The 15,056-nt window shown below is 39.8% G+C and overlaps 1 protein-coding gene across 1 annotated transcript in view; it reads left to right on the top strand.

Moving 5' to 3' along the window:
• The window catches only part of DNAH5 (dynein axonemal heavy chain 5), a 309,924-nt gene that overhangs the window by 246,264 nt on the left and 48,604 nt on the right, over positions 1 to 15,056 (top strand). Inside the window, exons 65-69 of the mRNA XM_037893325.2 lie at positions 450 to 632; positions 10,477 to 10,720; positions 12,449 to 12,563; positions 13,023 to 13,213; positions 14,886 to 15,007. Coding sequence (XP_037749253.2) covers positions 450 to 632; positions 10,477 to 10,720; positions 12,449 to 12,563; positions 13,023 to 13,213; positions 14,886 to 15,007 — 855 coding nt within the window. The remainder of the gene's footprint in view (positions 1 to 449; positions 633 to 10,476; positions 10,721 to 12,448; positions 12,564 to 13,022; positions 13,214 to 14,885; positions 15,008 to 15,056) is intronic.

Raw genomic sequence — 15,056 nt, forward strand, 5'->3', positions numbered from 1 at the left:
TAACTGTAAGGGAGTGCATTCAAATATTAAAATAATGCTAATTCTCTACAGCTATGATAGCCTTACGTTTGGATTTGTGGATAACCAAGATATTTAAACCTTGCATTTTCTTCTTCTGTTAGTCTTAAATGGGATTATAAGCATTAGAAGAAAATCCTATTTAAAACCCCATTGTGCTGTCTTTTAAATTAATTATTGCATGTATAATTGTGCAGAAATTACAGAATCAGACAAGTTTCTGAACGAGTAGCTTGAGGCACTGCATGGATATTTTCTTTGCACAATTTTTTAATATAGAATTTGCTTTTTAGTTAGATCTTTCCAAAATGCAGTAGCAGAAAAATTTAACTTGTACATTCTGAACTATGTTGTAAGAATGTGACCCTTACTATCAGTGCTTTTCAATTCATCTTTCTGTTTCATAATATCTCATTGTGTTTTGCAATAAGGTAAAAGTTGGTGATAAAGAAGTAGATGTCATGAATGGCTTCAGACTTTACATCACCACCAAGCTCCCAAATCCGGCATATACACCTGAAATTAGTGCTCGCACATCCATTATTGACTTTACTGTGACTATGAAAGGTCTAGAAGATCAACTCCTAGGGAGAGTCATTCTCACAGAGAAACAGGTAGGAGGAAAATAATTCCACTGTATTTCTATTCGGTTTAGAATGTACAGACGTGCGTGCGTGTGTTGAGGGCAAGTTTCACTTGAGTTAAATTGATTATTCCGTTCTCTCATAGTACAGGGTTACTGCTTTTCAATTCTCTATGAACAACCTTGGGTACAGCCATGTTCAGAGAGCTCTTAAAAATAAGCACAATCATACAACAAAGTTGGTATGATCCTGCAAAAGCTTTCTTGACTCTTTTTTGCTTAGTCTTCCCTTTACCCACTGATAGAGGTCTTCTAGTCTGTCTTTCTCAAACATGCACATTTTCTATCGTTTTTGTGTGTGTGCAAAATATACTACTTTGGATTCCAACATATGGTAAATAAAGTTTTCCATTCAAAATATGGTCTTTTAAGGTCAGAGAATCCCCTTAAATCAGTAGCAGTAATTAAAGGACAGTGTTTTGCTTTGCTGGTTTGAAGTTCTGACTGCCATCACTTCCCACAGAGATTTAGGTTTTCCTCTGTCCTTTCACCACACCATAGGCTTTTCATAATATGTCCTGGTCTGTAGCCCTGGTGAGATCTTCCATGGTGTACGGTTCCTCCAGGAGCCAGTAGACCAACAGATGTTCCATGGTTTGTTTCACCACAGTCACATGTATCTGGGTCACTGGAATAGCCGCACATCCACATATGGACTTTTGTCCTGTCAACTTTTGTTTGGAAGCAATTTAAAAATAGATCTCTAACCTCTGGCTGAGTTACTGAAGCCCTCAAATTATGATTTAAAGACTTTAAGTTAAAGAGAATTGACCATTTACTCTAATTTAAACCCTGTAAGTGATCCATGCCCCAAACTGCAGAGGAAGGGGAACCCCCTCCATAGGGTCTCTGCCAATCTCACCCAGAGGAAAATTCCTTCCCGACCCCAAATATGGTGATCAGTTAGACCCAAGCATGTGGGCAAGACCCACCAGGCAGATACCTTGGAAAGAATTATCTGTGGTAACTCAGAGACCTCCCCATCTAATGCCCCTTATCTGGCCGTTTTTCTGTTTTCCTTGTGACAGCTCTCCTGCTATCCGGTGGACTGATTTTAGCAAGAATATAAAGGCTGTTCATATTTGTTGGTTTTAGACATCCTATAATGTAGCAGCAGCTGCCATTTAATATAGGGTTCAGCTTCTTTGTGTGAGCTGATCTTTTCCACACAGGACATGCATATTCAACCGTCGAATAAACAAGTGTAAGTGTGGTGGCTCTTAATGTTGCTGTGTTGGTTCCTCATTTTGAATTTGAAAGCTTCCAGAGTATGTCGTTCCGGGTGTTAACTTTGCCTTATGTCTTCTCCATGTGTGCCTTGAAGGAGAGAATGCGGTCTAGCGCTACTCAAAGATAGACAGGGATTCCAGCAGTGGGCAAATGATACCCCATTGTCTATTGATCTCATGATACCAAAGATGGAACAGGCCTCATTTGCATTTTGGCTTGGTTGGTATGCAATTGGTTCTTGGTGTAATAGACTGAGAGCCCAGACAGTATTGTTGTTAGCATAGTTTTGATCTGGGCATAGATCATCAGCACAGATAAAACTTCTTGTGCCAACATGAATCAGTTGATCATTCATGCAGATGAGGAGTATTGGCAAGAGTATGCTCCCTTCTGGAAGGCCATTTTTCTATTACCATCATCAGGTCCCCTTCCTGTATTGTTCAACATAAAGATGTTGGTTCTCTAATAGAGATCTTATAAATCATACAAGGTGGTGATCTTTCATCCTTGTTGTCATAAATATAAAGGGAAGGGTAAACCCCTTTAAAATCCCTCCTGGCCAGAGGAAAAATCCTCTCACCTGTAAAGGGTTAAGAAGCTAAAGGTAACCTCGCTGACACCTGACCAAAATGACCCATGAGGAGACAAGATACTTTCAAAAGCTGGGAGGAGGGAGAGAAACAAAGGGTCTGTGTCTGTCTGTATGCTGCTTTTGCCGGGGACAGAACAGGAATGGAGTCTTAGAACTTTAGTAAGTAATCTAGCTAGGTATGTGTTAGATTATGATTTCTTTAAATGGCTGAGAAAAGAACTGTGCTGAATAGAATGACTATTCCTGTCTGTGTTTCTTTTTTGTAACTTAAGGTTTTGCCTAGAGGGATTCTCTATGTTTTGAATCTAATTACCCTGTAAGGTTTCTACCATCCTGATTTTACAGAGATGATTCCTTTACTTCTATTAAAAGTCTTCTTGTAAGAAAACGGAATGCTTTTTCATTGTTCTCAGATCCAAGGGTTTGGGTCTGTGTTCACCTATGCAAATTGGTGAGGATTTTTACCAAACCTTCCCCAGGAAGTGGGGTGCAAGGGTTGTAAGGATTTTGGGGGGAAAGACGTGTCCAAACTACGTTTCCCAGTAAATCCAGTTAGAGGTTGGTGGTGGCAGTGGAGATCCAGGGTCAAAGGATAAAATTAATTTGTACCTTGGGGAAGTTTTAACCTAAGCTGGTGAAAGTAAGCTTAGGAGGTTTTCATGCAGGTCCCCACATCTGTACCCTAGAGTTCAGAGTGGGGGAGGAACCTTGACACTTGTGGATAGGGGGGTAGTGGTAGATGTGGTATATCTTGACTTTAGTAAGGCTTTTGACACTGTCTTGCATGATCTTCTCATAAACAAACTAAGGAAATAGAACCTAGATGGAGCTACTATAAGGCGGGTGCATAACTGGTTGGAAAATCGTTCCCAGAGAGTAGTTATCAGTGGTTCACAGTCATGCTGGAAGGACATAACGAGTGGGGTCCCACAGGGATTGGTTCTGGGTCTGGTTCTGTTCAATATCTTCATCAATGTTTTAGATAATGGCATAGAGAATACGCTTATAAAGTTTGCAGATGATACCAAGCTGGGAGGGGTTGCAAGTGCTTTGGAGGATAGGATTAAAATTCAAAATGATATGGACAAACTGGAGAAATGGTCTGAAGTAAATAGGATGAAATTCAATAAGGACAAATGCAAAGTACTCCACTTAGGAAGGAACAATCAGTTGTGCACATACAAAATGGCAAATGACTGCCTAGGAAGGAGTACTGCAGAAAGGGATCTGGGGGTCATAGTGGATCACAAGCTAAATATGAGTCAACAGTGTAATGCTGTTGCCAAAAAAATTAAACGTAATTCTGGGATGTATTAGCAGGAGTATTGTAAGCAAGACACGAGAAGTAATTCTTCCGCTCTACTCTGTGCTGATTAGGTCTCAACTGGAGTATTGTGTCCAGTTCTGGGTGCCACATTTCAGGAAAGATGTGGACAAATTGGAGAAAGTCCAGAGAAGAGCAACAAAAATGATTAAAAGTTTAGAAAACATGACCTATGAGGGAATATTGAAAAAAAATTGGGTTTGTTTAGTCTGGAGAAGAGAAGACTGAGAGGGAACATGATAACAGTTTTCAAGTACATAAAAGGTTGTTACAAGGAGGAGGGAGAAAAATTGTTCTTAACCTCTGAGGCTAGGACAAGAAGCAATGGGCTTAAATTGCAGCAAGGGCGGTTTAGGTTGGACATTAGGAAAAACTTTCAACTGTCAGAGTGGTTAAGCACTGGAATAAATTGCCTAGGGATGTGGTGGAATCTCCATCATTGGATAAACACCTGTCAGAGATGGTCTAGGTAATACTTAGTCCTGCCTTGAGTGCAGGAGACAGGACTAGATGACCTCTTGAGGTCCCTTCCAGTTCTATGATTCTATGATCATGTTGTGTGTTTTAGTGAGGGGTCTTCAGTGATTCACTGTGTCATATGCTGCTGAGAGGTTGACAAACATGGCACCTGTTACTATACCTTTTCAAAGCCATCTTCAGTGTATCGAGTGATGTTCAGCTGGGTGGAATCCAGCTTGCTCTGGTATTAGGTGCTTTTTAACAAGTGGTGTCAGGTGAGTTAGAATGAGACACTCATATGGTTTGTAGAGGTGACATATTAGTGAGAGAAGCCTGAAGTTCTTTGGGTCCATTGTATCCTTCCCTGGCTTCAGGAGTCCCACAACTCACACTCATCACCACATGTTGGGTACTTTGTATGTGGCTGAGCATGTGTTAAACAACTTGAGTAACCAGTTCTTTATTGCTGGTCCAAAGTGTCTGGTTTGTTTATCTAGACCAGTGCCTTTGTCATTCTTGAAGGGGTTAATTCTGGAGGTTAATTTGGTCATTGTATACTGTGCCCTAAAATTATAAGTCTCCTCATTTTCTTGCCACTTAAGCCCTAGCATTTTCTAGGGGTTGGTCTGCAGTTACATTATAGTGTTGCTCTGCCTTTCTCAGGTCATTGTTAAGCTTCCAAATGGTTATCCATAGTTTCTTACTCCTGTGGGTTATGTCCACACTGTCATGACTTCTGTTTGTCCTCCTTGGAGAGACCAGTTCTTTGCCAGTTGCAATGTTATCCTCAGCGAAGGGGTCTGCTTTGAACTTCTGCTTGTATTTTGTGTATCGATGTGATAACTTGGATGTTAGTCCTGACACATAATTTGTTCTTCAGCCTTGTGGAATATGCTTCTTCAAGACAGTATACAGTACATTGTCAAACTGGTCATAATTTTCTGGTATTGGTTCGGTCTTTATTATATCGAGGCATCTTACAGTGGTTTTAAGGTCATTGGTGAAGCCCTTCCATTTGCTTTCTTAAAATTAAAGTGGGCCTGGAATGGTACTGAGTTTGGCGTTATGGCTGCATTGATCTGGATAGTGACGGGCTGCTGCTGTGAATGTGGAATGGGACCCAAACTATGTTTATTGTATGAACTGGCTATGTTGCGCTGACAAATGCTGGATCAGGGTTGTAGCCTCGTTTCCATAGATGGGTTTATGAATTACGTGGTGTGCTTGTGGCCACAGTTCAACTAATTCTCCATTTTCATCAGTTATGCTGTTGCCTCATTTGACTCTGGACTGTCACCAATGATCGCCCATGTTTTATCATGTTTGAGGTTATGAGGGCTACCAAACTTGAACTGTTTGGATGATGGCTTCCAGAAAGACATGATGGAAATGTCACCAGTGTTACAGCAGTCAGGGCTTGAATGTTGTCCTTGTTGGTCATAGATGTGTAAATGACAAGATCAGGTTTTGTTGAAAATGGTGCTGCCGTATTGCTTGTGTGTCTTTTGATGGCCAAGTTCATCTCTAGTAACGGGAGACAATTATTATTGATCCATCTGCATGTCTCCTAGAGGCATAACAGCTGGCAGCTGTAGTCAGTTCATATTTTGGCTATCAGGTGGCGTTTGGCACCCAAGAGCCCTTTGATATTTGTTGATATTATCCTCAGTGTCAGCCCTGATGAGGACCCTTTTGAATGACACTAACAACTGCAATGACCTTCAGACACAGTTGGTCAGTTGTGCTGACGACTACATCAGTCTGCAGGCACAGACATATTATTTGGTTATATTGTAGTGGTAGGTGTTCAGCAGGATGTGCAGATTCAGAGCGTCTGACTGGGGCTACAATGTGAGTGCTCCTTCTACGGCCATGGAGATTTATGTACCTCAGCATCTTGTAGGATCAGGCTTCAGTGTTCAGATACTGGAACCTTTTACAGTCGTACCCTATTTTTTTAAAAATAGTCTATTTAGAAAGTAGTTTATTTTGATGTCAGGTTTGGAGTTCTCATTCCCTGCTGCTAATTCTTGGCCAAAGAAGGGATTTGGAGGTCCTTGTGTTGATGGTATGTGGGAGCTGACCAGCAGATCCTTGGCTATGATTGTCTTGGGTAAGGGAATGCTGGTCTCACTTTGACTCAGCAGTGAATGTCCTCATGCTGAACTTCTGCAGTGGGAGGCAAAGTTGCTAGGAGAACTGCCTCTACAAGCTAGGTTATAGCCTGCACGAATACAGACCAGGGTGCTGCCTGCTGTGTGGAGTATGGCAGGAATGGATGAGGGAGTCTGTGACACGCTGAGAGTGTGACACTTTGTATAGAAATGCAGGGATCTCTTTAGTCAATGTAGGCTTGGAAGTGCAAACCCTTCAGTAAGATTCTTGGGTACTGAACTGGTGAGCTATGTTGCAAAGTGGTTGCAACTGACTCCAATTGGGATGTAAAGGAGGTCTTTGAGAGAAATCATAAGAACAGTCAAGCTAAGGGAGGAAGCATTCTCGCTCTCTAATATTTTTGTCTGTTAACCTTCAAACAAAGCTTCAGGAAGGAGGCAAATTAGGACACAAACTCCGTGTGTGCATGCTCAGTTAAAGATGTGCTAAGAACTTGACCCCTTCAAAGCCTTCTAACCCGTGAGCTTTCCTATCCTGCCTAGGCAGCTGTGTTTTGTTTTGCACTTTACCTTTTCTCCAGTGACAGTGGCTGCATGTTCCTGCTTTCAACATTTTACTTGCATGAGCTTAAGTTAACGTGTATAAATTTAGAGATGGTTGTGGCCTCTTGGGAAAACTTCATAGCACATCACAGAACAATCTTTCTCTTTTTCTGATGGAGAAGTTGGAATAAAATCAGCCAAACTCACTACTTTAAGCCAAGCGTACTTTCTAAGACTTCAAAGCTGCAGTAGGTTCAAGTATATCAATCCTCCCTGCCTAAAGCCAGTCCAACCCTAAGGTTTGGGGCTTACAATGGGTTATGTTTTTCATGAATGTACCATAATGTTTTCTGGTTCATGACATGAAGTTGTCTGTTTAAATGTAAGATCAAGTTTCTATTTCTATAGTATGTTCTCAAAAAAACCAACAACCCCTCAACAGAGCCATAGAATAATATCTAACAAAGGTGAAATTACTAGTCAAAGGGCAAGTGTGGAGAGATATTCTGCAGCAACAATCATTTCGATGGCCATCTCTTTATATTCTCAAGCCTATCTCCTGTTTTATTATTTATTTTATTTTATTATTTATCATTTTATTTATCATGCAAGGACACACAAATTTGAACTGTGAAGCATTTACATTTTTAAAGGGTCAAATTCAATACAATTCTTTACTTAGTTTATATTTCCAAATCACTTAGGGCCTAAATCTTGTAAGATACTTAGCATGCTCATGTCTGATTAAGCCAGTGGAATCTGACGGTGTTCAGCATCAGTGGGATCGTTGGGAGTGCCTTCAAGAGTTGAGCCTACACTGCTAGATTTGAAAAACTAGTTATTACACTTGAGTTTACTGGAGTTACCTGTGAAACAAATATCCAAGTAGAGTCAATTAAAATGTAGAGTTAAGCATGTTTCTGCACCATTTACATCTTGGATGAAAATTAGCCAAATGAAAAACAATTCATCCATTTGTTTCAGAAATGAACTTTTTATTTTGGAACAAATATGTTCCCTGTTTTGATGCTCAACAGACTGCCTGCTACTTAGGGTCCAAAGACATTTCATAACTGCTGCTTTAGTGTGAATTACATTTTGTATTTTCAGATTGCACTTGTTCTCAGCAGTTTTTCTAAGGAAACCATAGTTGTTCTTAAGGCTTTAACTCCTTAAATCAGACTCACAACACATTTAAATTTAGTTGGGATCAATTTGATTTCTCAGCAGTATTAACTATTACATTAAACAGACCACTACCATCCTTAAAATGTTCTATCTTTTTAACTACACCTTCTTCATCAGACCTGAATAATTCATGCCATGCTTCATAGATTTCTACCTGCTCTCCTCCTGTCACATATGACATTGAATGACTTAAGTGAAATGAATTTCAGCTTCTTTACCTCTTGTCCAGCAAGCCCTCTCCTGAAAATGGTCCTGTGCTTTGGTTGCCTCCCCTTGATGAGGTGATGTTTGTATTATTCTGCAACCACAACCCTAACACTTTCTGCTATGCCTGATGTTTGGAAAGAAGGACTGGCTGCAATTTTCTAGTTAATCATAGTATGGGTAGAAGGGAGAGACCTAAAACAGACAAGAAATTATTCTAATTCCTCCTGGCTGAAACAATACAGGAATGAATGTATATTTGACCTTGGGGTTCTAATTATTACGCTGATTGTATGCTAGCAGTTATGTGGTATAAGTTTCCTTGTAAGCCTAAGTGAATGTAAAGAAAGCCGGATAACGTAACTTAAGTATCACATTTTGTATTGTTTCTAATAATTTTTCTGCAAGTTGATATTTCTTTGAAGTGGGTAAATGAGTTTGGGGAAAAAAACTGCTTAAAATGGTTTCATATGTATCTTGGGAACAGATGGAAGCAGACAAAGATAACAACAGAGCATCTTCTGCTTCAGCTGCCACATCTCAAAGAAGTAATGCTAATTGAAAATCCTCCTGTTTTAGAAAGGGGAAATTTTACATGATGAAAGGGAGAGAATGATGGGGCTGGTTAGCAGCTGCCTGCATTATGCCCATTTCTATTATGTGAGCTTTTCCACCTACCTTTTCCAATGCATGGTAGGCCTCATTTACAATGCCCCGTACTATTCCACTCCCAGGCTTTCACTGCAAAGAGACTACAGACTCTGCTTGATTGGCAGCTACATGATTTCCTATATAGGTTGTTACTGATGGGTGTAGGGACACAACCGTTTCTATTTCACCTGTGGCATAGGGGCTCTTGAACTCAAATCTGCAGAAGTGAAAGGCAATTTGCATTAAACTACTTTAGCATAGAGACTGCTTCCAGAGTTTCAAGCAAAAGCATTTTTGTCACCCAGCAAAGAAAATGTATCACTAAACAGTCATCTCCCAAATTAATGCACTCCCGTATATCCGAGCATTATATGAAGGTAATATACAGATATGTCTAGTAAAGCTGGAGTACCTTAATATCAATAAGTAAGATGCAAGGAATGCTAAAATAATTAGAATTTTCCTTTATGCTTGGGAATAAATTTGGCTTCCAAACAATAACTCAGTATTACCTCTGGTACTGTAGAATCTCTTGCCAGCATCTCTGCGGCCACAAGTTTGTTAGGGAGGAATCAGTCTGAGTATGAGAGGTCTTTGTATCAAGGTGGCCCAAAAGTTGCCGAAAGGTTCTTTATACCTGGGAATGTGGTTCTTCCAGATTATGAGATTACACACACTTAGTGAAGTATATGTCAAAGTACCTTCCTGAATCATAGCTTTATTGAAGACTGTCCTGGTTTTTGTCACTTTTGTCTGGAAAGTCTCTTACTTGAAACAAACCAAGAGCAAAACTCTCTTTGCAAACTTTTAATTCTAACCAGGTGCCACCTCTTACCCAATTAAGTAGTTTCAGTGCTTAGATATTTCTGGGTGGGATGCCAACAAGCAGCATGAACCCATTTGGATTAGTGCCTGAGGAATTATGGGATTCTAGTATTTGTGGATGTGTTGCAGCTTGTGCCTATACAAATAGATCTAAATTAGAACACAACAGGCTAGATTTGAGATGTCTATTGGAGAAATGTTGATTACGGGTAAGATATTTTCTATTATCCTCTGTTATCCACTGATTTTGTTCTTGGCCACATCCTACAGCTGTGATATGTATATACAAAATTCATTGTCTTGCGCTAGCTAGTTTTACCATTGGGCCCTACTATTAAAAGAATGTCGATAGAGTTTGTAAGTGGATTTAACTTGAATATTCTTGGGATGTGACTAACTGAAGTCTTTCTGGTTATAGAATGGTGAATCTCATGCATATTTCTATTAACAGTATAAACTTGTTTAAAGTGCTAGGTAACACACTTTTTAAAAAAAAAACAGGGGTAAGATATTGGGACAAATTTGTTCTCAAGGAGACTAAATATAAATCTGAAGTAATTCCAGTCAAGCTACTCCAGATTTAAACTAGTTTCAGTGAGAGCACTCTGTATCATTGGTAGTTAGAACAATAATTTACTCTTGGTAAACATGGGCTGATCTCGAGAATTGCTTTTCACTGTAACAGGAGCTAGAGAAAGAGAGAACTGATCTCATGGAAGATGTGACTGCCAACAAGAGAAGGATGAAAGAGCTAGAAGATAACCTGCTCTATCGACTGACAAGCACACAGGGGTCTCTGGTGGAGGATGAGAGTCTGATCACTGTATTGAGTAACACCAAGAAGACTGCTGAGGAAGTGACACAAAAACTGCAGATTTCTGCTGAGACTGAAATACAGATCAACTCAGCCCGTGAGGAGTACAGACCCGGTGAGCTGGAATCCCTGATAATGAAAGACAAATGTGACAAGCAAATGAAAAAAGAACAATGCTAGAGTGGGAGAAATGAGGATGAGAGCATGAAGAAAAAAGGGATTATACAGATAACAGGGGAACTGTGTTTCCCTGTAAATTAAATGGATAAGACAAATAGCATATTGATCTGTTGTGGAAAAATATATCAATTTATGCTGTGTGAATCACATGCTGAACTCTTACCAATTCCCAATGAAAAATCAGTTATAAGGCTAACTTCTGTGCCTGTATACATTGTGGATGCAGATCTAAAAAGTGACCTGGGAAGAGACAGCCCAGTTTTATACTACTTTCCAACCCACAAAATTTTGGTATTTTGTAGGCTGCCAACCTGATCAGTGTTGAGGAAAGGGCATATACTTGTCTGTAGCATCCTAACATCCCTTAGTCTTAATGTGTTGAGCTTTTATTTGGGCACTACTGTAGTATTGTAAATGCTTCATTCATTCTTGATACTTTGCTCCTAAATTAGCTCAATAGTTAAAAATGGAACGTGATTACACATTATCCTTATGTAGAAGACTGCAGTAACAAGGGAACACAGATACATTGTGGTGTCTTTAACAGAATGCATTAATTTATTATAAATCTTAGCAATTTTAGAGTTTGATCACTGAAGTCAAGAGACCTCCTCTGGAACAATGGCAAGGTCCTTACATATTTTATACATTTTGTATTCTGTGCTTTACTTTTGGATTAGTATTTCTGGAATGAAAAGTTCCAGGTAGTGTTCAGTTGGGACTTCTCTGCATTTTGAGAGATTCATGAAATGGTATTTGTTACATAGTGTAAGAACATGCAGGGTTAGAACCTGGGACCATAGGGGTGTGGCTGATGCCTCCGTATCACCACTGGAGGTTTAGGCTGGGCATCTGTGGGAGGACCCTGTAAAGCTAGGTTAGACAGGAAGTACCACCCAGCAGGGCCTGTGGGGCAGTCCCTCACACACCAGTGGCTGGCCAGTATATAAACCAGGAAGCCATAAAGGGAATCTGATGAACAACAACACAGACTACCTGCCTGCTTCTGCTCCAGACCCCGCTTGCACTAGAATAGACCCTAGACATGGCTTCAGACCCTGGTTTTTCCTCAACTTTTCTATTCGATTGCTGTCTGTAACCTGGTGCCCATTCCTGATCTCCTGGTAACCTGACTCCTGCTCCGACCGCTAGCTTAGCCTGCTCACGTCATGGTCAAGACAAATGGCAATACTCCTTCAGAATGTTGGAAAGCTCTGGCTGCTGAATGCCTGGTTAGAGTAAAATGAGTTACAATGTAGTTGGCCTGGTTCTCTTATGGCTGGTATGATAGGATATCTAAGATGTGCATTTGGAAACTCAGTTGGCGCTTAAGCACAACCAACAAGATTTTGTACATTTAAGTGCTGATCTGAGTATCCGAATGCAGCATTTAGGTACCCTCTGAGTGTACTCATATGGGGAAACTGGGTGTTGCATCAGATGTACTAGTTATAGAAAACACGCTTTTAATTATTTACTGACCTGTAAATGAGACTAGAATTAACACTAGAGCACATATGAATGGTTAATGATATAGCAACTACAAGTTTGTTAGTTGTCATCATTAACATTGTTATACTTGATGCACTCAGTTTAGAGATCTGCATTTTTGTTTTGTTTTGCATTTTCTGCTTTAAGCACAGCCTTTCTCTTCATCTTTCAGTTGCAACAAGAGGGAGCATCCTATATTTCCTTATAACTGAGATGAGTATGGTCAATGTGATGTATCAGACTTCTCTTCGACAGTTTCTGGGACTCTTTGACCTTTCTCTAGCCAGGTAACTAACGTTACTGAAAGATCAGCTGACTGTTTTCCCCTTGAAAAGGACTGTTGTAAACTGAATTACAGTGTTCCTCCGAAAATGGGGCTTTCCTGCTTCTATTTCATTATGCTATCACATGTGGAAGCAGAGAACTAGGAAAAGAACTTGCTTACCAATACTTCTTAAGCTTTGTCTGTTGATTTTGGTATGAGCAGGTTTTTAGTCCACTATGAGACCATTCTTTCCAATGCAAATAGGTCTAGTCAGTGGTAAGGACTCTGATAAGTTGCTTCAGTTTTAGAGTCTGTTTTAGTATTCTGCTGTCTGGTAATATATCTTGGTGACCTATTCATTTTTGAGATGTTCAGGATGATGAACTAGAACTTCCTGCATACTTGCCCTACTCCTTTCCAGAAAATCCTTTCTATAAACTTAAACCATAAAGGCGCTGAACTAAATTTTCCTTTTGAACAGGTCTGTCAAGAGCCCAATTACGAGTAAGAGAATTGCTAATATAATTGAGCATATGACCTATGAAGTATATAAGTATGCTGCCAGGGGACTTTATGAGGAGCACAAATTCCTGTTCACCTTACTGCTTACCTTGAAAATAGACATGCAGAGAAACAGAGTGAAGCATGAAGAGTTCCTGACACTTATTAAAGGTCAGAAAATCTGTATAATTAGAAAGTGTGCAAATACATTATTGTGCAATATCTATGAGTCATTCTTTTATAGGTACAGTTTTTCCGCCTGTCAGGTGTTACTGTTTCTGAAAAATCAGAGGAGTTAAAGAATGCACACTAAACATCCCATTTAGTGACTCATTATCATATTGTACTGATAATTTATGGGAATAATATTGAACTTCAATAATGTAGGTGTCGGGAATTAAAGAGGTGATAAAAGGTGAAAGAGCAATCTCATTATAGCAGGATTCCAGATGACTTTGCAGTAAGTAGTCCAAGTACTATCCAGCATGTGTGTGTTTTTTGGTCAAAGAATTTGAAAAAAGAGACGTGGATACTAAAGGACCCTTGGCTTTTTAGTAAATGCAGAGGGTTCACAGGGGAAGTGAAACTGAAAATAATGTAAAACAATTCTTAATAACCTAAAAAGCTTTTCTGTACAAAAAATGTTATGACTTTAGTGACATAACCTCATGCAAGTGCCATGTGCCCCCATTGGGAAGCTAAGCATCATTCCCTGCCCCCTTTCCCAGGGGATACTGGTCCTGTTTCTAGCCCATTAAGGTAGTAGACTTCACAGTCAACACTCTTATGGTTTAAAAGGAAAACTTGTTTCTGTGTCCATGCTGAATCTTGCCCCTCAGGCAGGGCTGACTTTTGAAGGGAACTGAAGGTTGGCTTCAAGGAATGGCAGTTTGTTTGAGGCTGCTCAAGGCATAGGAGTGTTAGAAAAAGTCTTCAGGAGGCAAACTAGTAAGCAGAGACGAAATGAGGTGGTCCAAGATGTGTGGTAAATGTACTCATTACAAGACTACAGTTGATATTTGGCTTCTCCAGTGTTGACTAACCGAAGTTGGTGCAAAAGTTTTTATACACAACATAGCTTCTCCTGGCCCATTTCTTTTCAAGAAGTCAGTGATTCAGGTAGATCTTCCTCCTCCATCCTAATCTAGCTTGAAGTGAACTTCAGGGGAGATAAATGACCTTTGGATAATTGAGCTTTGAATAATTTAGTTTTTTCTTTATTCATTTTACACACACAAAAAAGTAAAAATTAAAAGGCCAGCTTTTTTTTTAAAAATATCTTGTGTAAACTAAGATTTGTCAGTTCAGTGAAACTAGATTTCAATTTTGACAGAGCTCTTGCATGTTCAAAAATCTTTTTTTCGTCTTTGTGTGTGTGTGTGTGTAAAAAAACTAGATTTGGTTGAAATGCCTCATGTTTTCAATTCTCAAAATTTGTTCATACAAATTTAAAGTTTTTCTGATAAAATTAAATTGAGAACAGACCTTTTGAAAATTTTCAGAGCTTTCATCTACTACAGAAGTAGTAGTGGGGGGAGGGATAGCTCAGGGGTTTGAGCATTGGCCTGCTAAACCCAGGGTTGTGGGGGCCTTGAGGGGGCCATTTAGGGATCCTTGAGGGGGCCATTTAGGGATCGGGGCAAAAATTGGGGATTGGTCCTGCTTTGAGCAGGGGGTTGGACTAGATGACCTCCTGAGGTCCCTTCCAACCCTGATATTCTATGATTCTATGAGAGGTGCATGGAATATGGTCTCAATATTTAGATGAGTTTTTCCAAAATATTGCTTTTCTGGAACACTCCATTTTTTAAACAGGTTCTAATTATAGCTTTACCCCTCACAGGTGGCGCTTCTCTGGACCTTAAAGCTTGTCCTCCTAAGCCATCTAAATGGATCCTGGATATGACTTGGCTGAACCTGGTGGAACTCAGTAAGCTTAGACAATTCTCAGATGTTTTGGACCAAGTAAGTAACAGTTTCTCTGAAGAGTCCAATAAATTCAGAGCCACCGAGC

The sequence above is a fragment of the Chelonia mydas genome, chromosome 2 (assembly GCF_015237465.2).
Source record: "Chelonia mydas isolate rCheMyd1 chromosome 2, rCheMyd1.pri.v2, whole genome shotgun sequence".
NCBI lineage: Eukaryota > Metazoa > Chordata > Testudines > Cheloniidae > Chelonia > Chelonia mydas.